The sequence below is a fragment of the Heliangelus exortis genome, chromosome 2 (assembly GCF_036169615.1).
Source record: "Heliangelus exortis chromosome 2, bHelExo1.hap1, whole genome shotgun sequence".
NCBI lineage: Eukaryota > Metazoa > Chordata > Aves > Apodiformes > Trochilidae > Heliangelus > Heliangelus exortis.
In genome coordinates, this window is record NC_092423.1 from 108,202,181 (window position 1) to 108,227,473 (window position 25,293).

The 25,293-nt window shown below is 37.5% G+C and overlaps 1 protein-coding gene across 1 annotated transcript in view; it reads left to right on the plus strand.

Annotated features, from left to right (window-relative positions):
• The window catches only part of ASXL3 (ASXL transcriptional regulator 3), a 129,524-nt gene that overhangs the window by 12,476 nt on the left and 91,755 nt on the right, over nt 1–25,293 (plus strand). Inside the window, exons 2-3 of the mRNA XM_071737451.1 lie at nt 12,367–12,449; nt 12,794–12,796. Of these exons, the coding sequence (XP_071593552.1) occupies nt 12,367–12,449; nt 12,794–12,796 (86 nt within the window). The remainder of the gene's footprint in view (nt 1–12,366; nt 12,450–12,793; nt 12,797–25,293) is intronic.

A 25,293-nucleotide genomic window follows, 5' to 3' on the forward strand; every position in this document is an offset into this window, starting at 1 on the left:
TTTTTTTAATTAAAATCACTGCACCTGTTTGTTGCTATCAGCAATCTTAGAGCTGTTATGGCAAGAAGCTTCATGCGTTACTTAAAGTGTTGTTAAAAGTTTGAGTTAATTTTATAGAAAAATATGGGTGTGGAGGGGAATGGAAGGGATCTGAGGAAAGCATTCTGAGGATGAATGTTCTGAAAAATTGAGGTTTTAAGTGCTGCATACATACATAATAATAGTTATGAGGCTTATTACTTGTAGTACTTGCATACATTTTGTGGGATTAGTGGAACAGAATGAAATTGGGTTTACATCTGTTGGCATGTCACACAGTGTGTGCCTGGGTGATAATGATGTAATCCTTGGGAGAAAAATGGTAGTGCTGCACTGGGAAGCAGTGAACAAGAAATGGACGTGTTCGTGTACCAGTGAGAAGTAGAATAGCAAATATACTGAAGGGAGGAAACAAAATAATCTGACTGGCAATGAAAGAAATGAGGAAAATATACCCCTTCTGAATTCCGGGATAAAAGCATATTTCCTGTGTTTAATTAGTTAGTTACCATTTCACTTAATTAGATAACCATGCACGTCTCCAAATCTCAAAATTGAGCGTTTGGATTTTTCTCAGACTTTGAGAGTGTAAGGTTCACAATAAAACAATAAGATGAAAAAAAAATCTGTCATTTCTCCTCTGTAAAAGGCAGTGCCTTTGTGTTGGAAATGAAATACCATGTTTTGATTATTTTGCATTCTGTTTATTTTTAGAACAAATTCCATTATGGGCTATCTCTGCCAAAGGTGTATTGTTGAAAATCTAAGTAATCCCTTTTAAATATTTGACCAATTTGTCATTTGAAATATTCTCTCATCCATTTTGTAGTAAGGTCTATTCTATTGGAATTTTCAGAACTGGTTTCAAATTATCTTCCCTAGGTTATTTCTAGAGCAGCAAAAAGCCCAACCAAACAAATCTCCTAGCATTTCCCATGCCCAAAAGTCTGTATAACATGATGTTGAGTATGTAGTAGTTTTCTTGTAATTCTGGAAATCTTGGTGTATTTTTGTTTTAACCTCAGAGGACATGGCATGATAATCTCCCAAGTATAATTTTATGGGTTTGGATGAGGTTGTCTGGCACAGTTAAAGGAAGATTACATTCCTGAATTTGAACTGTAAGGCTAATCTTATTACTAATTCTCATTGTTTCAAAGGCACAGTGTGAGGTCAGTAGTTACACTGGAAACCAAAGATGAGGCAGTGTAACTTTTCCACAAAACAGTTTCTGATTTTCTGTTCACTTATTGCTAGCTGTTTTTGGAGGGAAATGGAAAATATAGCTAAAACTTGTATTATTATCAACTGCTAGAATGTTCAATCTAAAATGATGTGCCTAAAACCCATAGACATTGATTTTACTTTTCAGTAGCATTTCTAAGGAGCTGACAGTTTTTATTGCTACGTTTGCTGAGATACGACTTCAGGAAAACTCAGATCTTCACATGTATGTATGTTGGTGCTCAAAGAAAGAGTATAAAATCTGTGACTGGCTATACTGTATAGCAGGCATGTTTTATTTTCTCTGGGTTTGCTTTTCTTGGGTTAATAGAAACAGTACAGGTAACAGTTGAATCTGTTCAATGTATAGTGAGGGGTTTTAGGATAAGAAAAATGCTACGATATTGAGAACCCTAAAAAATAAGTTTGTCTTGAACAAGAGGCCTAGCTTTATGACAAGTCTTTGTATTTATAATCCATTGTAATTTCCTCTGTGATTCCTCTCTGTTGACAAATAACTTGGCTGTGATTCTGTAGTTCTGTGATGGTAGTTGCATGATGTGCATGATGGCCATTTCTCACTGTAACCTGGTCAGTGCGCTTGTCCAGCTTGACTTGGAGGAGTCAGCCAGTCTTGTAGCTTGAAATAATGCCTTCAAGCAGGGTTAAGAGTTTGGAGGGTCCACAATTGCAGATTATCCTGAACATTTTCAGATTTTCCCTCCCTGGGGGAAGATGTGTTCTGTATTTTGGTCTGAGACCTGATTATGAACTCTTTGTTTAACCACCAGCATTTTGTTTCCTTATGAACTCCAGTTTTACAGTCACAGTTCAGGTTGCTTCTTTATAGGCTGGAGGTCCCATTCTGTGTGTTTACGTGTGCCAAGTGATTGCTCTTACTGGCTTAAATCTCTAAGGGAAATCAACATCCAGATGGTGGGCAGTTGTGCTGATGAAGACACATTGATTTTTCTCTCCTATCCATTTACCATCAATAAGAAATGTCCTTAGCTTTCATGATACTTCTTCCCTGCCATAATGTTGCCCTGTTACCTGGCTCTCTCACTGTCAGGGGGTGGTCCCAGGTTTTGATGACATTATATGTAAATGTGATTGTTTAGGTCAATACTCTAGGCTACATAAAGATAATGAGACACTTTTTGTGATGAGAGCTCTTTAATAATGTGTACTTTTTGATATAAACCAATGGTAATTAACTGCTGTTTTTAACGGAAAAAAACAGCTTTATATCAAGGATTAAAAGTTTACCTAGCTTAGCATAATTTAGCAGTATCCAGTGAACGAGAACTTAAGAAAACACCAAGAATTCATACTCTGGAAAAGAATTCTTCCCTCTTTAACAGAATGTGTGCTTATCATGGCTTGTTTTTTTCACTGTAGTATTATCTGAAGGATTTTGTTTCATAAGGAGTAGGGAGCATGTAAAAAAAATATTCTGTGTGCATTTCTCCGAAGTAATAGGTTTTTGAAGGGTTATTAACTTAAATTTAGGATGGTCAGATTATTTTACAAGGTTCCTAGGAAGAAGTGAGTATCTTTTCTCAAAACTTGAGGAAAGTTGCTCCTTCTATCCTTTATTTATGTATTTCTATATTAAATCACACACAGATACAAAGCCATTACATGTTTTTTCTAACCTGCCTTTATTGTGACAAATATTTCTTAGTAATAGTTGTTAGATGTTTCAAACCTTTAAAGTATCAGTATAAACCACCAATATGGACTTCAGTTCTGCAAAAACTGGTGTATTTAACAGGAAAAATGTGGGTGGACAGGGAAAGGACTATGTGGAAAGACTGATCAGAAGGACTGAACAAATAAATGACACAAAATGGATATGAGCTAGTGAACTGCAAAATATTCTTCTATTTTTGAAAATCTTGGATGAGTAATTGTCAACTGTGCCATCTGTACGTAATGTGGTCTTCCAAATTTGTGGCAATTAAAACTGCCTAGCATCCCACTTCAGCCCTGTATTTTGTTCTGTGTACAAGTCAGTACTGAAGACTAATCTCTTCTGACATTAATCATTTCATGAGGAGAGATGGAATAAATCACAGTAGCCCTTCCTCTCTTCACTCATGAAGATAAATGCCATAACACGATGGCTGATCTTTGTTATGACACTTACCATTATATATTTAACAGAGATAGCAAAATCCCACTGACAGCTAACAAAAGAATTCTCTCTTTACACGTGCTATGAGAAGACTGCATTTCTTTAGTTCAAAAAATAGCTTATCATATCTGCTCTCAGAGCAATTTAAGCAGTAGATCTGGATTGTGCCAGTGAACTGTCTTCTGTACATAATGATGTCATGATTCAGACTAATGGAAACTGATGTGAAATAATTGTGTGAGTTTTGGAAGGAAAAAACTGCATAATACCCAAAGACTCTTGGTTTGTGTTGTCTGTACTGACAAGAGAAAGTAATTCTCCTATTTAAAACAAACAAGCAATCAACATCCCCCAAAACCTAAAGCTTTAATAAGTTTTCATTTTGTGGAGATTTCATTTTTCCATTTTTCCTTCAGTACTTGAATATGTAGACTTAGAGAACTGAAAGTGGCTTTTTGTTGTGTCTGATTACAAGAGACTTGAGTTTTTACAACTTTATCACTTGCTCTATAGCTCCTGGGAATTTTTTTTTCAGGTTTTCCATGCATTAGACACATTCAGGTGTTTCTTTCTGGGATAGAATTTCTAAGAAAGATTCTCAGTGTTTTTCTGCATTTCTGCTTGCTTATTAATTCAAAGGGAGTGAGTGAGGAACAAAGCAAACAACTGAGCTTTGAGGTTTATATATACACTTCCCCTGTGCAGTTAAGAGGATGAGTGTGTCTTACGCTGGCTTTTCACCTAAGCATCAAAATGTGCTGTATATCTCATGAGATTCATGCCATCTATCTGACAGAATTGAAATGGAAGTTTAATGTTTGCAGCTTTATTTTTATGTTTGCTGTCATTAACCATATTTAGTAACATGGATAGAAGTACTTTTTAGCTGGTTAAATATATTCATGGTACATCAGTGGAGTCAGTGTCAGTTGCAGCACAAAACTTGTCTTACCCTTTTAGTGTGTGAATTTTACCCGGATGAAATACTTAAAATGGCTGAAGCTAATTACCTAAAAATATTTAGGCAGAGTGCATAGTTAAAAATATGTTGTTTGTATTCTGCTTTCCTTTTTTCCCCCTCCTTCTTCCTTTTTTTTTTTTTTTTTTTTTTTTTTTTTTTTTTTTTTCTTTTCTTTTTTCTTTTCTTTTTTGCCTCTTGGTAATCTTAGGTCTGTATCTTTGGGACAATGTCTAACAAGATAAGCTCTGATAGTAAAGCAACAGCAAGAAAACGGGCATAACTGTCACCTCCTATTAGATGTGGTAAATTCAGAGAGCAGCCAGTAGGAATTTTATTTCTCACATTAAAAGTAACCCTTACACATTACATTTGCCTGAGGAAATTAAGTCATGAAGGCTTCTAAAACAAACACATACTTATTCTCTCTCTTGATTTTACTGGGACGTTTTAATCTTAAGATTTTTTTACATTTTACTGTGCTGAAATGTAAGATATACAGTAAACTTTTTAGTGTCTGAATAAAAAAAAAAGATGGACCAGCTTCCAGTGGAGAAGACAGCATTTATGGAGGTGAATATGTTTGGGTTTTGGTCCTTGGTAGTATTTTTTTTTTATGGCTTGCTTAGTGGTGATGAATGTATTCACACTTGTGCTAGTTCTTTCCTCTGTTACCTGTAATATAAAGGCAGCTGACAGGGCACTCATATTAATTTTACTCCATTAGTTCCAGTCTCACCTACACATGGACTCTTTTCATTTTTTACAGAAGCAGGTGACAAAGGGGAATTTTTAATCCTACATGAATAAGAGGCACTTCAGGATCATGGCCTGTGTGAGCATCAAATGAGTGCAGATTTCATCTATGGTTTTGAGTGGCAGAGCTGTGTTTTACTTCTGGCACCTGTTGTGGAATAATGATTCATAGTTCTAAACAGCTTTGACCCATGTTTTTCAGCTAGATGCACTGATACAGAAATTGAGACTTCTGATCTAAACTAAGTAGGCAGAGAATGTGGTTTGCAAGCCACAGGAAGTTGACAATACAATTTGTCCTGTCAGCACCTAAGAGCTACAGTATTCTGACCACGTAGGTGGTGCCTGTGTAGGTTCTGGGGAACCCATGGCAATAAACTGCATCTGCATGGATGTGGTGTTTCAGAAGATAAAGGTACCCAGGAATGTACTGTGGCAAGGACAAGGGACGAAAGGTATTTTGGTAGACATGAGGAAAGGTGGGAGATACGGAAGTGAGTGGTATTGCAGCACCTAAAAAGATGAGGGGTATCATTTTGAAAGGACAGCAGAGAAAGGCTGGGCAGAGTTAGAGGCAATTAGTGTATTATGATAGAAAGCAGGAAGAGGTATGGCTTGCTTGGCTAAGCAGAAGTCTGGAGGCTGGACTGCAGAGTCAGAATTGAGCAGTTATTCTGAGAATCTGGATGCTCCGTTGCTTGAACTGAAGTCATCACTAATAATCTTGCTGCCAATAATGGAGCCCATACCAGTGCAGCAAGTTTGACATCCTGCTCACTAGAGTATGTATCTTTGCTCGTGATCTTACAGAAATTTGATAGGATTCTCTGTGCTCACTGGGTTCATCCTCTTGCAGTCACCAAGGTGTTTATGGATCTGTGCTGACAGAGTCTTTCAGTGATCGTTCCTCATTGCTCGGTTAGGCTGATTTCATTAGTGAGGAGAGAAATACAAAGGTTTCCTTTTGTTTCAGTATGTCAGACCAAATCAATAAGTTGTTATAAGTCAGTTGTTTAGGGTTGAAAGCTTTGCCCTACGTTTTCTGGTGCGATGTGTAAGGCCACTAGCAATGGCAAGATGTTGTTGCTGATAGAGCTTATGCCTTTTAATGGAGTAACACAATTGTATGCTTAATTTTAACTGATTTATAATCCAATCTCTTGGAGATTGAGAGGAGATTCTCCCCCTCTACTCTCCTCTTGTGAGACCCCACCGGGAGTACTGCATCCAGTTCTGTAGCCCCTATTACAAGAAAGACAGGGATGTGCTGGAGCACGTCCAGAGAAGGGGCACGAGGATGATCAGAGGGGTGGAGCACCTCTCCTATGAAGACAGACTGAGAGAGTTGGGGTTATTCAGTCTGGAGAGGAGAAGGCTCCAAGGAGACCTTACTGTAGCCTTCCAGTATCTGAGGGGAGCCTGCGAGAAAGGTGAGGGACTTTTTAGGATGTCAGGTAGTGATAGGACACAGGGGGAATGGATTCAAACTAGAGGAGGGCAGATTCAGATTAGATGTTAGGAAGAAGTTCTTCACCATGAGGGTGGTGAGACACTGGCACAGGTTGCCCAGAGAGGTGGTGGAAGCCCCATCCCTGGAAGTTTTTAAGGCCAGGCTGGAGAGGGCTCTGAGCAACCTGATCTAGTGGGAGGTGTCCCTGCCCATGGCAGTCGGATTGGAACTAGATGATCTTAAAGGTCCCTTCCAACCCTGAAAATTCTATGATTTGAATTCAAAATGTCAACTGTACAGTTTATCTGGAATTTCCAAAGCACTAATGCTATCACTTTGAAATATGACACTGAAAAAAAGCAAAGAAATAAATGAACAAATAAATAAATATATAAATAAGGGTCCAGACATCTCAGAACAAGTCTCAAACTAACAAGCTTAACAAATCTAGGTGGTTTCAGGCAAACTTGCAAACAAAGTCTGTAGTAGAAATTCTCTTGCAGGAAACACTCTCCTGATTGTTTTCTTTAGTTCATGGTAAGTGAAGTTTGAAGTGCTTTTGACTGAAACAGGCCTTGGTAAATATACTTTTTGGGTGTAAAAAATCATGGATTAGCAAGCATGCACTTACCTGATGTTAAAACATTATGTATTTCAGCAGGTTAGGTATTTCTGTGTGGTGCTTTCTTGTTCATATTATACCTTTATTATGTTCTTTGCTTGACTTTTCTTAAGAGTGGTGATGCATGGATTACAGAAACAAATTTGTGGTATGGAGCATACCTTGATACCTTGAAATGCACCTTCCTCCACTCAGATTTTATAACTTCCTTACTGTAACTGCAACTTGTCAAAGACAGAAGTCCTGCCAGGAGAATTATTACTTCTTTTTCAGCTTCTTTTAATATTTTAATACTTGGAAACGACTCTTTACGTTTCTCTTAATCACCATCAGCAAGAGGGCCATGAATATCTATTTGAGAACTTATGTTAAAATAGGTTATAATGCATTTTACCTTCTTAATTTCATCCCTCTTCCTTGTTATATCCCCCTTTTTCATATATCATGTACCCTCCCTCCTCTCAATCTTGTTCCTTTCTCCTCTTCATCCATCTCTGTGTTCTTCCTGTCTTCCTCCTCTCTGCACCCTACCCTGCCCTCCTCGCCTAGCCATTTACCCAGCTTTCTTCACACAAAGGGCTTTGAACTTTTACCAGGCTTCTGATAATTCCCCAATCACTAAAGTCGTTAATCAAAAATGAATACAAAAGATTCAAGCGGGACATTTCTCACAATAGATGTCAGTCCTGTTAACCTCACACAAGTGGCTGGAAAACACAATGCTGGATTTTTTCCATGCTGCTCTTTTACTTTGTTTGGGACTCCATCTTTTAATTCATTAATTTAGTAATGGGTGGCTAGAAAATACCATATATTTTCTGCCTAGGAGAAGAAAAATTCTTTTTCTGTTTCTTTATTAAACACCCTGCTGTCCTTGGGCAGTAAAGATTGTCTGTTGTGTAGTTCAGTCTGGCTTCTGTTTTAGCTTTTGAGTGGGAGCACTGGCAATAACTGTACCATTCCTCTTTCTCCTCAAGAATTATTTCAATAATATTCTAAAGAGGTTGCTTCATTTTGTGAGTCTATAGTTTGACAAGCAGATATGGTAAAATGATCCCGAGTTTTGTCAGCTACCTGACCTTCAGATGCCTGCAGGCATCTGCCAGAAAATGGAAGAGGCTGTGGCTGGTCTCACTCTCAGCATCTACAAACCCCCTAGGCTGATCTGCCTGCTGCTTTTGGAACACAGCACTGTATGCAGCCACACTTGGTTCTTGTTTAGAAGAGTTGTCTTCTGTCAGCATAACTTATAGCTGCAGGAGCATTGGCTGCTTCTCTGATGAAGCTCCCACTTTCTGAAGAAATCTTTATGGGTGGTAAGAAGGCCTTTTTAGTTTGCAGTTTTTCACGCTGTCCCTCTGCTTGTGTTCCCTCTAGTGGATGAAATGCAAACGATTGAGGAGATCTGCTTCAGGCAGTCACAAGCAGTTGTGTTCGTAAACATATAATTCCATCGATTTTATAGGGATGCTCTTCTGATTTTGTAAGCAAGATGAGCATCCAGGACTTCTCTCTTAGGCAAAGCTGTGAGTCTTGACTCTGCTGTAGAATTTTCTTGTTAACAGTTCACAGGAAAGTGTTTTTTCCCCGTTGTGACAACTAATTTTTTTGAGCAGTTGTCGATGCACAAAAGATGATAGATGCCATGGTGAGTAAAGGAATGTGGATTTCTTCTTGTCCCATATAACCAACATGACTTTTCCAGTCAAGCTCGGAATTTATGTGTTTGTGGCATCTGTGTAATTATTGAATGATTGTGGGTTGACTAGGTGATAGAAACATAACCTTTTGTCATGCTGTTACTATTTGCTGGGAGTTTTGATTTCCATTCTGCTTGGTGGGATATGAGTCTTCTTCTCTTTGAGCCATTACCCAGGGTTTGAATGGACATCAAGAATGTGTTCAGTGTGCCAAATGCTTCTGTTCTCTTCCAGATTGTCCGGATGGGTATCAAATTATTTGTCCCAGTTATTTAGCGTCTGTCCCTTTTTAAGGCTGTGGTTGAATGGCAGGAATAAATAGAGCATATTTGATCCTCTCTGATAGAGGTTGCAGTCAATGCAAACCATTCTTCTGCCATTGTCCTTCTTAGAGAAATGTATCAAAACAATCATACTCTTCCTGACAGTACTTTGGCAGGTTTTAATTTCATCATTATTAGTCACTGCCCATATACAATATGAGCGTTGGTGGATGGAGTGGGAAGAAAGAGAAAGATATTTAAAACAGATGAAAGCTCTCTCCCCTGTTGTGTGTCACTTTTTCTGACCAAGAAGTCTATGACTTAACTATGCTGCTGCATTTTAGTTTTTTATTTGCCTTAAGGCACAGCTAGTCATTCAGTTTGAATTTCTAATATTACTTTTAAAAGGCCTAGAAATGCAGGAGGTATTTGTGAGCCTTTAGTAGTGTTAATGGTGAGATACACAGGCAAGAGACACTAATGCAATAGTCAGTTCAGTGTATTCATTAGCTCACACTCTTAAATAATACTCTGATGCTGTTTTCCATAAATGGGGGAAGAAAATGAGATTATCATTAAAATTTTTTTTTCAAGTAATTATTTTAATTTTGTTACTGTGATAAATGGCTAGGTTAAAACTGGGAGAGGGGAATGGGCAGTATCATTGGTGGGAGTGGCAGAAAAGAGCATCCTTGCTAAGGTTCTCTGCTAAATTAATCTTCATTCTGATAAAGGAAACTTAATCAGGCAAACAATAACTGGATTTTCAACTTAAGCAATGTTTGAATTGGAGAATTAATGCTTTTCAGTTAGGGTATGAACAGTTCTTTAAATAACAGGCTTTAAAGGCTTTAAAGGGTTAGGTGAACAGAATTAAATTCATGGGGTGTATGAACTGGTGCCTACACTGCATGCCCAGTGTAAAACAAGTCCCCACAATGGGCAATTGTTTGCTTCAGCGCTTTCAGCCTGCCTAACATGCTCTGCATTTCAGTTTGTCATTATACCCTGAATGTGTTCACTTCATACTGTGGTATTTGAAATCTGCCTTGTGGGTTTGATTAAAATTTCCATAGTAGTGTTTATGCCTCCTGCTTGCTGGCTTCATTGTTGCTTGGTAAAAATGATCTTCCTTACCCATACACCTGGCCATTGTTTCTGCAACCACAAGTGTAGTGCAGCTTCCTCAGCACAAACTGCTCTCCTTTCTCCTGTTGTCCAGAATAGGGTGAATTCTGGTGTTTGTGTAGCTTTAATGTTTCCTTCGCATTATTGGCAAACTCATGTGGTAATACTTGGCACTTAGACTGACTTTATTATAGAGTAGGATGTGATATCTTAGAGGAGGGGACAGGGCTACCCAAATTTTCTCAATTGCAGGGAGGAGCTGCCCAGGTGTGCTGAGGGGCCTGTACTCAGGAAGAGAAACAGGGAATCCTCCACAGTGAGTAACCCCACTTTTGAGTGCACACAGTTACCTTCATAGCCGTGTCCAGTACAGTGTAGTTTCCTCTTCTGTCTTTTCCAGTTTTCCCTCTGGAACATTCCTGGTTAAAGTCTCTTCCCAGTATTTTGGTGTATTCTCATTTTACCTCATCCTTTGTCTGCTTTCTGAAGGTTAAAGTTTCCGGTTTTGTCTCTTCACACCATTAATCTTTTCTCATCCTAGCCTTAATCTTTATTTACATTGCTATTTCTCCAATGTGTCATTGTGGTTCTGGCACTAATACATCATATTATTTCTCTTCCCTTGCTGTTCAGTGTCCATTTCCTCAGCCCTGTACAGCTTCTTCTGTCCTCACACATTGCTGTACTCTTTCCTACGCACTCTTCTTTCTCCTTTCAAATCACATTTCGGTTTTCCTTTCCTGACAGGTCCCTTTTGAATCTTGCCTATTGACGTACATGAGATAAGCTCAGTACAGCTCCCAGACCTTTCTAGTGCAGCCCTCGCTGCTGCATTTTCCTTTGTGGAACTGAAAGATAAAGGACACAAAGCTCATCTGTAACAAAGAGCTGAAGGATTTGGTAAACTGTGTTTTGGCTGCAAAAGGGTAGAGCATGCAGTAAATCAGAACTGGAAAATGGCAGGAGAGAGCTGAGCTGGTCAAGTTGTAGTGAGGAGGAAGGCTTTGGCTTGAGGTGAGCTACCTGAATTAGTGCCCTGGCTTAGGACCTTTCACATTTTGGTGCCTTCCATGATATGATGGTGTCTGTAGTTCCCAGTGGGCAGGTATCCATGTAGTAATAGCTACTTTCACAATTGCCATCATTTGATGACTACCAGGAGAAGCTCAGGATCAGATAAATTTGGAGACCAAACTGATTTCTTGTTTATCCAGGGCAGAAATGCAAGTTCTAGCTGAGATACATTTGCAAGATGTTCTGGGAGGCTTGATTGCCGTGCTCTGTGCTTCACATTTTACTGCTGTTTGAGAGGTTTTGTTTTCCAGTGCTGTCACTCTGGCACTTTACATGAGCAAAGGACTTTCTGTTTGTTTAACAGTTTAATGGGGACAAAGAAATAAGTGGAAAATATGTACAAAATGGTTGTATCTGGAAAGAAGAGCGGGTTATTTGGGCTCAACTGGAAAAGGCAAAGGAATGGAAAACAGAGCTGAGCTGGAAAATACAGTGCTCTCTTGACATGTAGTTTTGATATGCTGTGGCTGTTCTGACTACTTTGTTCTTCATTGTTTTTAGGAAAAAACATTTTAAAATTGAAATTTATTGGTGTCAATTCTCAGTGTAGTTACTGCTCTGTAAATGGAAGGTTTTAGCCAATTTTTTTGCTGGGTCATGACAAAACCTAAGTGTCGAATATTCAAATGACCTCAAATAGTTTTAAACTAATAATAATAAAACTTAAGACTACCTGTCTTTTTCTTTTTGTTTTTTTTTCTTCCCCTCCTGCCTGAAAGAAACTGTTGCTGTGTCATAAAATTAGTTACATATTTCCATAACTTTATTTGAAACCTGGTAAGAACTTTTCCAGGCAGATGTAGCAGATGGTGCACAAAAGCAGCAAGTAAATCTTATTCTTGCTGCAGTTCCCTGCATTGTATCTGGCCTTCCAACAGACAGTATTCCAGCCTCAACATTACCATTCCCTGCCTTTGACAAATGACTGCATAAAAAGTGAACGATCACGTAACCTTTCAGAGTCACAGGACCTTTGTATCTTCTCACTCACACATTTATTATTTCTTTTCAGGCACTGGAAAAGTACCCCAACTCACCAATGACTGCAAAACAAATACTGGAAGTCATTCAGAAAGAAGGGTTAAAAGAAACAAGGTCAGTGTTTTCATGTTCTGTATTTCTGTAATACCATCTTTGGAAACCATCTAGAATTGGTACATATAATCCTTGTAAAACGTAAAGTGCTGGTTGATGGCTGAACTGACTTTCAGTATCAAAGTGGGAAATACAGTTGATGTTTGTTAGTTCAAGGTTTTTAAAATGGCCAGTGACTGGCTGAGCTTTGTACCTTCCAAAAGGAGTAATTGGGACAGCTTCAGTCCAATGGCCTTTCTTTAGAAAGACAGTATGATCTACTCAGACAGGTCAGTGCCTCCTCTCATTTTTCCTAAGGACCAAAACTTGACAACTGGGTTGCCTGTGTCTCCATGTGCATGGAGGAAGTGTGAGATGGAGCTACACTCGCTCTTTCTCTCACTTGGATTTATGGCATGGCACTTAAATTGTTGATATGACTTGGTTTTGCATGTGTTAACAGTGGTTGGGCTGATAAAGAGTTGGGAATGGACAGGGAGAGTTGCTTGAACACTGAATTGTTCTTTGTGGCTGCAGAGCTTGTATATTGAGTTGCTTAATAACAACATAGTTCAGATATAGATTTCAACAAAAGGTGGGTTATCCAAAGCCTAGGGAAATCACCAATAATTGTCTTTCATTGACTCCTGGTTGCAGCTTCTTGTTCCTCAAACGTGACTGAGTACCTGGTAGGTCTTCTACCAGGACTTGGAGATGAAAACTTGGAAAGGAGGAAAAATAAGTTAAGAAAACCTCAGTTGATGGGGTCTCCTATGAGACAGTTTTCTCTTCTGCAAATGTTACAGATTTTCTATTATAATAAATTGTTTTGATACTTGTCTCAAAGCAAAGGAAGACATCCTCTTTTATTTTCACTATATTCTTTTGGTATGGAACCTAAAATCTAGGACAAGCCCAGGTAGATCACTGTGTGATCATTTGCACTGCATAACCATGCACTGCTTTGTTGGTAGCCTCGTAGCTGCTTATAATATCTGTATTTTAATAAAACTCCAAAAGAGATGGTAAGTAAGACAAAGTTGAATTTGCCATGTTTTAAAGACACAAAATGTTTTAAATCCTGTCAAAAAAGTGCTTCAAGATAATTTGGCAATGATGCCAAGGAAACAAAGAGATGAAAACTTTTGAAAATTAATGTCCAAATGTGTGTTGTGCTGCAAGGATTTTGACACAAGAACAAAGAAGCAAGAAAACCCAACTTTGGACATCTGTCTGTATTGAGATACTGTTTCTCACAGCAGTGAATAGATTGCTTTCTAACGTCTTGTGATATGAGACAATGTAGTGGAAAGGCTCACATGCCTGATAATAGCATCTCTTTGTAATTTTAAAAATTCTTATTTCCATGAAAAGTGCACAAAAAAATTTTGTATGCAAAACCTGTGGGAGCTAGTGAAGGCAATGTTTTTGATTTAAATGTAAAATATGTGAAAAAACTTTTAATTTATATAGCATAAATAAGAGGAACATTCCTCTAAAGAGCTTCAAAGCTACATGTTCTTTCATTTCTTCAGTTACTGAGAAACTAAACATTGCAGGGGAATAGGAAGGAAATTCAGGTTCATTCTGATTTTCATTAATTTATCTATGCACAGGTATGTGTGAATGTGTAGTAAATAGCATTCTGCATGTTTCCTTACTTACAAGGTTGTGCCATGTTACAAGCTAGGTCATCCTAAACTGATCAGCCTAAAAATTCTGAATTTTGCTGTTATAAAAACAAAAAATGTTGATTCTGGATTTATTTTTTTAGGTATTTGGATTCTCATTTAACTTACCATTTCATATAAAAGTTGTGTTTCTGCTCTACTTTAATATTGATTAGGCATGAACTTGCAAAGTAATCACAGTGCCTATGTATTAATAGGATCGAATAAGGCATTTTACTTCATACATATACTTGTTGATTTGGCCTCAGTGAATAATTAATATTTTGTTTTCACAGTCTTTGAGTTTAAAGTGTCCTCTTTATTTCATCCAGCTCTGCAATTTCTTTAAGTACCTCCCTGTCAGTATGGTGCTTTTTGTTGTTACTGAAGTTGATTTTTCCTGGTCCCTATGGTGCAACCAGATAAGATAAGCATGGGATGTGTGATGAGCAGTCACCTGGTTATGAGCAGTAGAATGGCACTAGCATATTTTATTCTGCATTGATTTGTGTATTCCTCAAGTCTGAACTTGCACCAGCAATATGTTACCACTATAATATACTTATTCCTTTTTATTGATTATCATTGTCGGTAAAACCTTGGCAATCCTCAATGAAGTTTCTGAAAAATTCTCCTCTCTGCTGTTCCATTTATAGATGAATGAGATTAACTGGTGTTGTAATTTTTCAAATATACTGAAGCATTAATTAATCCAAAGCTTTTTGCTGTGGTAGTAAATCTGAATGAATAATGTACAATTTTCAGCAATCTCATTGTCATTATATGTAATCTTCAAAAATACACTGTCAGATTATTCAGCTTCGCCTTTTTCTTTGCAATAAAGATATCAAGTTGCACATTTTTTCTTTATTATTCAAATAGTTAAATACAATAGGAGGAAAATTCCAACACTAAAAAGAAGATCTGTGTTAGAAATTAAAATACTTACTGATGTGTCCTTTGAGAGGTTGTACACCTAACCAGTGCTGATACTTATCTTGGAGATATATAGCTCAGTTTTATTTTTAAAATATTTTACCTTTTATGTTGTCATTGAGGGCCAACATCCCTGCATGGGCAGGGATATCTCCCACTAAACCATGTTGCTCAAGGTCCCATCCAGCCTGGCCTTGAACACTTGCAGGGAAAGGGAAAGGGCAGCCACAGTTTCCTTGGGCAGCCTGTTTTAGCGTTTGATGACCCTCATAGGGAAGAATTTTTTCCTCATGTCTAACCTAAATCTCCCCTCTTCAAGTTTTAAGCCATTACCCCTTTTCCTCTCACTACACACCTGTACAAAAAGCCCTATTCCAGCTTTCTTATAGACCCCCTACAGATAGGTATTGGAAGGTTGCTATAAAGTATCTCAGAGCCTCCTCTTCTGTGGGCTGAAGTACCCCAACTTCTTCAGCCTGTCTTCACAGGGGAGGTGCTCCTTGGGATTGTTCCCACCCAGATGCAAGACTCTACACTTGTCCTTGTTGTAATTAAAGAAATTTCTCCCTGCCCAACTCTCCAGCCTGTCCCTCTGAATGTCAGCACAGCCTTCTGGGGTGTCAGCCACTCCTCCCAGTTTTGTGTCATCAACAATCTTGCTGAGAAGACTCTGTCCCATCATCAAGCTCATTGATAAAGATGTTGAACAGGACTGGACCCAGCACTGATCCCTGGGGGACTCTACCAGTCACAGGTCTCCATCTGGACTCTGCACCATTGATCACCACTCTTTGGGCTCTGTTGTGTAGCCAGTTCTTAATCCATCTCACTGTGCATTCTTGTGTCCCACATTTCCTGAGCTTGCTCACAAGGGTGTTACAGGAGACTGTCAAAAGCCTTGCTAAGATCAAGATATGGTCTGTAATAGCCTGGATCTTCCTTCTTGCCCTTTTTGAAGTCTGGAGTGACTCTGACTTTCCTCCAGTCTTCAGGCACCTCTCCTGTTATCTGTGATCTTTCAAAAATGATGGAGAGTGGTAGGGCCATAACATCAGCCAGCTCTCACAGCACTCATGGGTGCATCCCATCAGAGCCCAAGGACTTGTGTATATTCCATTTGTACAACTGATCTCTAACCCAGCCTTCATTGACCGGTGGTGAATATTCCCTCCTCCAGGAGGAGGGAGCAAAGATTGAAGCAAAAAAAGCATTCAGCAACTCTGCCTTCTGTGCATCTTCTGTTATCAGGGCTCCCACCCTATTCAGCAGTAGGTCCACATTTTCCCTACTCTTTGTTTCACTACTGATACATTTGAAGAAGCTCCTCTTGTTTCCTTTTACTTCCTCTGCTAGTTTGAGTTCTAAGAAGGCTTTTGCCTTTCCTGTTGCATTCCTACATGCTCTGACAACATCCCTATAGTCCTCCCAAGTGTCCAGTCTCTTCTTCCATGAGCTGTGAATTTCCTATCCCATTTTAAATTTCTAGACTCACAGCCTGCTGGCTATGGATCTTAACATGAGATTTTGCTAGTGTGACATGGACTACTAGTCAGAGTATGATCCACTGTAGCCTCAGTGCACCTTTTCTTTTGTGCTGCTGCCTCACTTGTTCTCCATCTTGTATTTCTGCTGTTACTTATTATTGTTAAAGTCTAGAATTCCCCCTACTGAATTGTATTCAAGCCTTCTGCAGATAGTTTCTCAAATTTAGTAAGATTGCTTTAACATAGAGTCTTTTCTTTGAGCATGCATGCAGCCTTTCCAAGTTTAGTGTAATCTGTTTATTAAAACTTGTTTCCTCTTGCAGCATTTTATTTCTATTCTTTGCTTATGAAAGCCCCATGAGGAGCAATGTCCAAAGACTCATGAAGTCATGCAATATAATACCTACTACCTCTTCTGTACCTACAAGGTCTGCTGTTATGTCTTAAAGAGTATTTTGCTAAATTCGAAGTTCCTGACAGGTCTGTGTGTTACTCAGCTCTACTTCATACCTGCTAAATACTTCCAAATACTTTTTATTCCTTATTTCAGAGGAACTGAAATTCAGTTGCAGCATCTGTACTTCCTTGGCACTGCTTTTTTTTCATTTTTTAAAAGCAACTCACCAGATGTTTCCCAGTCTTTTGAAAACACTGCTATTCTCTACAAATCCTCAAAAATGACTTGATAATTCTGTGAGTGGTCCAGTCAGCTCTAAATACCTTATGGTGAATTGCAACATATTCAACTGATTTTAAAACACCTGGTATATTTAATTATAATCTAATTTTTTTTTTCTCATGTTTGTTCCTGGTGTTGTTTTTAGTAGCCATCTAGTGATAGAAACCTTCCTAATAAGGTGTCAATAATGAAAAGGCACCAGCATTCTTGTGCTTTTGATGTAAGTGCTCAGTGCCACCCCTTCAGGGAAGAGCAGGACAGTTTCCTGTCTCTTGGTGTGCTTACAGTAACATCTTTGTTCATGGTGGGTGGGTAGGTTTGCTAAAGTTTAATTTCTTGAAGCCCATTTTCTTTTTTTTTTTGTGTGTTCTCCATTATCTTCCTGAAAGCAAAGAATCATCCCTTCATGAATGCCCAATGATTTCAGTTTCTTCTTCCCCTCTGGTTCAAGTAAAACCTAGCACTGCGTTCCTTCCTAACTGCTTTTCCCATCTTCTGTTCAAAGATCTTTGTTCCTATCACAGTCCTGGGAAATTCCCAAATGCTTTTCTGCCCTCACGTCTTTCCCCAGGAGATGCCTGCATGGTCATAATGGAGATACTTAAATAGGTCATGTATTCTAAAAAATTTTGCTGATTCTCACAGAAAAAAGCTTCTCTCATTGTGATTTCTTGCTATGTTGAACTCTGACCCTAGTAACATCCTTGGTTTTGCTGTCTGTTGTCATTGCCCAGGAATTGCCTTCAGGACCACCAGGAATAACCTACTTTTTTTCCCTGCTGTTTTGGGCACTGCAGCTTCATGAAGGATAAGACCAACTGATGATTGCTTAAAATTGTTAGAAACACAAAAGTAAGACAGAAGTTGGTATGAAAGAGGTGTTTGGGTTAAGGAATAGAAGATTAAGTTTAGATGTAGTAAGTCTTCTAATACACAAAAGAAAAGAAAGTAAGAGAATAAGTTACCCTGCATGTCTGATATGCACAGGACAAGAAACAAAGCCTTTAAATTGTAGCAAGATTCCAATTAGATAGTACAGAGATTATTTTTTTTCTAATGGGTATAATTGATTTCTGTCATGAGCTGTAGGGGAGATATAAAAGATCCTAGATCTCTCTACAAACAATTTAGATACATGTCTATCAGGAATTATGTAGATTGGATTGATTAGGTGAGTAAAGTAGCATATCCCTTGGTTCATATTTTTTCTATGCATTTTTTAGATCAGTTTTCAGTACGTACGCCATACATACTATTTGAGTCCTAGGGGAGAATGTCCAACCAAATTCTGATAAAAGCCAAAGATTCTCACTACAAGTTAAAAGCCAATAAACTTTCAAAATGGAGCAGGCAATATTTAAGTTTTTGGAGTCCTTAGCTATGCTAGCTGTGTACTTTCCTCCTCCATTAAACTTAGGACTGTGAACCCTAGTATAGGATAATTTTGCTGTTCAGATGGAGTAACTGACTTCTGTATTGTCAAGTAAATTTAATAATTTTGTTCACAGAACTGGTTAAAAAAATCCCTTTGTCTCACTCTGGTTTTAATTTTTCAGTAGGAGTCTTACATTTCTTTTGATGATTCTTTGTTGATCTTTCATTTCAACTACAAGAATCATGTCATCATCTGAACTCCTTTTTTTCTCTGCATATTTTCTCTTTTGCTATGCAAGATTAACCTATATTGATTTATTGTGACAATAGGATTTTAGAAGACTAAGAGATGCTTGCCACTGACACTGGCAGTAGTACTGTTGCTTCTGCACTTCACAGTGTTGATAATATACATCATGAATAATATCATAACATATTAAGTCTTCTGAGCTTGGGAAAGCAGCAGAGTATGACCCTAATAAATCTCAAGACACTTACTAGATTTACACTCTTTGTGCAGAAATACTAAAATAGTGGGTTAGCTAGAATTAAACCCACTTTGAACTGCTGAGTGGAGTCACCAATGGAATAAAGCATATGATCCGTGCAGGGTTTGTCTTTAGTTCTGAAGTGAGACAGTACTTCTGAAAATATTCCTGTCATTCCTGAATCCTTTGATCTTTTTGACAGTGTCTCTTTAAGCCTTTGCATACTTCGTCCTTAGAGCTATTGACTTAAAAATAAAACCCATTCTGAGTGCTGCTGTTTCTGTAAATAGGCTAAATGAGCTGGCAACTGTCGTCTGTTGTTTATCATTTTCAGGTTCTTTGTATTGTGCATGCATGTAGACGAGATTTTTTACTTCTTTTCTCTGTGAAGTAATTCCAGTATGTCATTTGGATTCATAATTATTGAGTCATAGTTTTTATCTTCAGCCATAGTTTTTGTCTTAAGGCTCTGATTGTTAACAGAAGAGCACAGACAGTTAAGAGGCTTCTGTGGTTGCGTATGTCTGATAGAATTTATTTGGAAACCTCTTCAGCTGAAGAAATTCATTGTTTTGTCTTGAAGGTAGTTATTCCTTGCAGTGGACTGAAATGAAGCCTTGATGAGGAGAGAGAGAGAAAGCAGTTTGCCTTCTTTTGCTTGGCATTATTAGGTTGATTTTTATGCCTCTGCACATGTGGCTTTTGGCTGCAGAGCAGTGAAGGAAACAAACTTTCAGTATAACCTGTCTTTCAGCATAAATCCACTTCAGCCACCTCTTGAAAGTGCTGTTCTTCCCAGTGTAACAAACCCAAACCACCTACTTTGGTAGGCAGTCGTGATAGCAGCAGTTCAACAGCTTAAAATCTCAGGCTTGCTGCTTCTTGCCAAGGCATTCCCAGTGTTGTTATTCCACAGTGCAGCCTAATCTGGTAAAAACTGACGGGTTTCCTATATTACTGCATTCCAGCACTGGAACTGAAACTTACATAGCCATACCTGTGGCACCTCTGTGGTGAATGTTTTAGTTTCTGATACTGATGTAGCCCCAAGACAACCATGGAATTAATTTAAAGCGGGGTTCTTAATTCTTGATCCCGTGTTGCTGCATTTTGATTACCCTCCCATTAGTTTAAAGCTGGTTTGCCTATGTCTGTGCAATAGTAATCCCATTTTTGTCTTATTTGGAAAACTGATTTTGGGTGCTAATGAAACAAATGTAAAACAAAACCTCTTGTGTTTTGCCCTAGCTGAGTTGCAAAGACAACAGTATTTTTATTTGTTAGTGGTGGTTCTTCTGTTGTGTATGCCTATAAAAGTAATTTCAGTAGATGACATTTAACTACTGGGAATGTATTTTTTGTTTTTCCTGAACCACCTTTATCTTCATTTTTGCTCAAGTTTTTAGAATTTTTTTTTTTGTTCAGTTTTTGTTCAGTTTTTAGAAATTATTCGGGTATTATTTTTGGTTTTGTGCTCTTCCTCCTCCCTTCATAGGACAATGGAGCCTCTGTTTAGGGACCTCAGTAAACAGTCCTGTAATATCAGTCTGCATGTCAGCAGACTGATTTTATAAAATTACCTATTTGCTTGTTTTGGGGTAGTTTTTTCTGCATTATGCATGTAGTAACGGATGCCCCAGCTGTTACAGGCAGGCTAAAAATTATGCTTGTGTCACAGATGCTGATCCCTTTGTTAGTTTTATTGAGGTGTGGATCTAATTTTGGAAATATTTCAGATTGTAAATGGCACAGTGTAAGAGTCTTTTGAGTATGACAGAATACTTCAGAGGAATCTGTTCTTACTGTTGAGAATATTAATGGAGCATATGTGAAAAGAGGGTGGAGGCAGAAGCAATGCAGCATTTTTCAAAGCTGAATGCAGAGCTAAGAATATACCCTGTTTCTCTGCTTCTCCACTCCAAATGTTCTGTCCATTAAATTGGTGTTGCTGGTGCAGAGTCTCCACTTGTTCCTATGTACATGCAATCCCTTGTCCCAGGAGTTTCTGCTACAAGGATCTTCTCTTTCTCAAACTGGGTCACCAGTCTCATGGTCTCCAGTTACCCCCACCTTGCTGTTATCCTTTTTTCCTTCCCACATATGGGGACTCAAACTCCATTCTTTTGAACCATTCTATGGGTCTCACATTTTAAGTAATAGAATATGGACATCCCAGATTTCAGTATTTGTTTCACATTCTGGCTCAGGACCAACCAAGCTTTCTTCTTTACTTTGGTTCCAGGACAGAATATGACTAATAAAACCACAGTTCCATCATTTTATCTGGGATATTCAATGGATAATTTACAACAGTTTAGAAAAGTTTATATGGCTTCCCCTTGTGTACTGTGATGTTGAAACCTTTTCCTGTGTGCTCAGGTGAATGGAAACTTGAGAAGAGTTTATTATGGTGGGTTCTTTTAATGATTATTATGTTACTGTTACTTTTCAATATACATTTTTGCTCATATAGTGTTCAGTACTTCAGTTTTGCAATTGGTACATTAGTTCTCTGTGTCTGTGTGCTAAAGCATATATTGTAACCACCTGGCCACTTTTCATGGAAGTAATAGGAGATATTGTTGCTTGATTTTATTTTTATTAGAATTTTTTTAAAAGATCTGCCATAAGGTTGTTTGCTTTAAATCTATTAGCAGTTCTGCAAATGTGTCTGCTAAGATGGGGAAAACAGGAATCCAGTCTTTGTGACACACTTTGCTTTCTTGGTAGTATTAAAATATTTTTATTTTACTTGCACAGTTAGTTAGGTGCCTGCTCTTCCCACCTAAGCTAACCTTCTCAAAGAAAGCTGTGATAGTGCAGTGTATAAAGGTGTTCTCTTTGTTTGTTGCTTTACTGGTAAAGGAGAGTGACTTGATCGCTAGATGTTTAAGTTATAATAATTCAGTGAAAATATGAAAATTTAAAAGGTTAATTTATTTAGCTCCAACAGGAAAAATTATGGTTGTAAAAATGCTGTGATGCAATAAACTTGTTTAACTTCTAAAGGTCTGTATTGCAAAAATATTTTATCTCTGAATGCGTGCCCCAAGTTGTCTTTATCACAGCCTAATTTTGCTGAAATTAAGACCCCCATAATGTGTTAACACTGTATTAAAGATTTATTTTTTTTAATACAAGAGGAATCCAGCAACTGGAGTGTAACAAATAATGGATATCTGTACAGATGTTGATGATCTTATAAGACTTGCTAGTTATTTTGTGCAGTAGTGACAGCAATATTTTGTTTGATTTAAGAACCTAAGTTGTTTTCTTCTTCCTGTGTTGTGTCTCTTGATGTAGACTACTATTGAAAAGGACTGAAAAGTAGTAAATTAGTTCAGGCTGATGAAAAGAGAAACCTCCTGCATTATAAATTGGTGCTACCTTAGACATAGCATCAACCTAGAGTGTATATTGTGTGATAACTGTCTTCCCCTATTTCTCCTTGAAGGTGTAACTTTTCTTTTAGCATATTTAAATAAATATGCTACAGATCTTTTTTCTTTATTGTTTCTCTATTTCAAAGAGTAATCCTGCATTAAAGTTTTTCTCTTTGTCAGAAAGAGAAATTTAATAAGAATATCTAAGAGATCTAAGCACATTCAAAATAATCAGATACTCAATTATGTTAGGAAAGTTTCATCAGATCTTTAATTCATGCCAGAAGTGCTGGGGGTTTTTTTGGAGATTGTATTCTTTTAGTGGTTGGGGTTTTTGGTTTTGTTTGGGGTTTTTTTGTGTGTGTGTATGTATAGTATGTTTCCTATAGCGTAGTGCTTTAAACCTGATTTCTTTTTTTAAATGAACTAAGAGGTGAGATCTTCTGCAGTATACAGAGTGTTTTCTTGTTCTTTTATCCAAAGTCTGCCTGTAGTTCTATAAACTGAGACATGACTGCATTGAAGGTAAGTAGATACATATATGTTCTTCCTTTTTACTACCAGCATCTTTTTAAAAGAAGGATGTAGAAGAGCTTTCCAGGAATAGCCTTCCATTGTTGTCCAGAGCCAAAACTTTCAAAAATATCTTTAGGAAAATGAGATTTAGCAGAAAGTATTCTCTTTCCATCATTGTTCTGAAATTAAGACCTGTTATATATTAGCATTAAAGTACATAGGCAATAAACTAATATTTTAAAATTAATGTGAGCAATAATCTGCAGAGGAACTTAAGATCAGTGTATCATGTTCAGGGCAAAATGTGAGAACTGTTTCTGTGTTCATTTCTCTTCTGCTTAGAAAAGGCAAGAATAATCTACTATATCTCCTTTCTGAAGTATTTGGGCAAATGTGATTCCACACATAAGCCTGTCAGGAGCAGCCATTATATCAGACTTTCAAACACAATTATATGGAGGCTTTAGCTAGAAGGAGTCACCTTTCAGTGCACACTCTAGTAAAATATTCTTAGGAAAAGAGTTTAATCTGTTGAAGACTTAAAACCTGCAGTGAAAATTGAAGTCTGTCAGGGAACTTGAAGACATGCCTGGTTTAATGGATTTATGAGCTTTTGTTGCAACATCGGAGTAACCTAAGAAGCTGCTTTTCCTTGCAGGTGTAAAATGAATTATTCTAGGCTTCAGCTTCCTAGTTGCTGATTGAAATGTATTTGTTGGGTTTGCAATTCTTGTGGCATTTCTGTTTTGTTCTCTGTTATTTCTCTTTTGCATTGAAAAGTTCGTATTTAAACGTATTGTTTATTACAGTCTTGAATTTCATGTATCCCACAGCTGACTTTTGTCTTTGTTTCTAAGCACTCTGTCTTGAGGGACATGCATAACATCCCTCAAAATGGTATAATCTTTTTTTATGCTATTTCTAGTATTCCATAGCAACTGGGGGAAAAAAAAGAGCCTAAACTGAACATTACAATGCAGGCAATTCATTGCTAATTTTCTGCCTAGTATTCAGTAAATTGTCAAGTCCTTATTTCCATCATTAGCATATTTTTCACAGAGCAGAAGCATAGCCATTTCTGGCAGACTGAATTAAATGTGTTTTACTTGAATGTGAAAGAAGAAAACATGGTCAGGCTTTCTATGAAAGCATCATTTTCTAGTAATAATTTATTTTCTGCAACAGTTTGCTGTGGATGTCTTCATGTTTCTGTAAAGATATGGGTATGTGTTTCAATCTACTTGTAATTAAACCATATCTTAACTGAAGAGGAAAAATACAGCAATAAGTTTATCTTTTTTCTTTTCTTCATATTGCATGAGCTGAAAGATTTACTAGTTCTATTATGCTTATGCACTGGCATATGTAATTTAATTTTTTTTTTAGGATATTTTAGTAGGATATTTTTTTAGGATATTTTTGTAGAATCAGTCCCAAATAAGCCTCAGAATTTCACTGTCCAAAGACTGTGAAAAAGATCAAGCATAACTGTTCAGAAAAATTCTTACATGTGTTAATTTCATTTCTGTCTAAAGCTAGCTGATAGCAATTCCATTTTATTTATTGAGTCGTATAGTTAAGGCATCTTAATTACTGTGAAATTTAATTATGTGAACAGCCTTCATTTCAAAATACAATTTAAAAAATGCCTAAACATTTTTGCTTGCTAAGGTACTACCATGTGAAGGAAAAATACGTTTATACAAGATCTGATTTTCTTTCAGTGGTATAGAAAGCTCCTTCTTGTAATCCAAATAAACTCTGCATTTGTCAGTGAGGCTGTTCTATGATAGCTCTATTCTAGAACCAGTGCTTGTGTGATTGGCAAATATTTACAATATCAATAGAGAACTGAGAACCAAAACATATGCATGAAATTAAAATATAAGAAAATAATTTAAATACTTCATTTATGAAGTATTTACTTATGTGTTTGAGTGTGTAAATACACTTTCAGACACAAATTCACTTTTCTACAAGTACACATGAACTGACATATAAAAAGTGGTACCTAACAAAATTATACTCAAATATGTCTTTTGCTCTATTATTCCAATATCAAAGAGTATGGGAAAGTGATCAGAATATTCCTAAGAACTGTTTAGCTGTTTGCCCTCAATAGCTGAAAGATAGGACAAATTTGTTTCCCCTCCCCCCATTTCTTTTGGTTTTCCATTTTATTTGCAATAAGAGAAAAGTAAAATGGTTCTTTTGCTGGAAGGTAATACTTAATAAAGACAAAAAAATAGCTAACTGGGTGTTGCTTTCAGACTGTTTGCTTTCAGTCAGGGTGTCTTCTCTGGGCTAGTGAAAATTAGGCAGTATAAAAATGCAT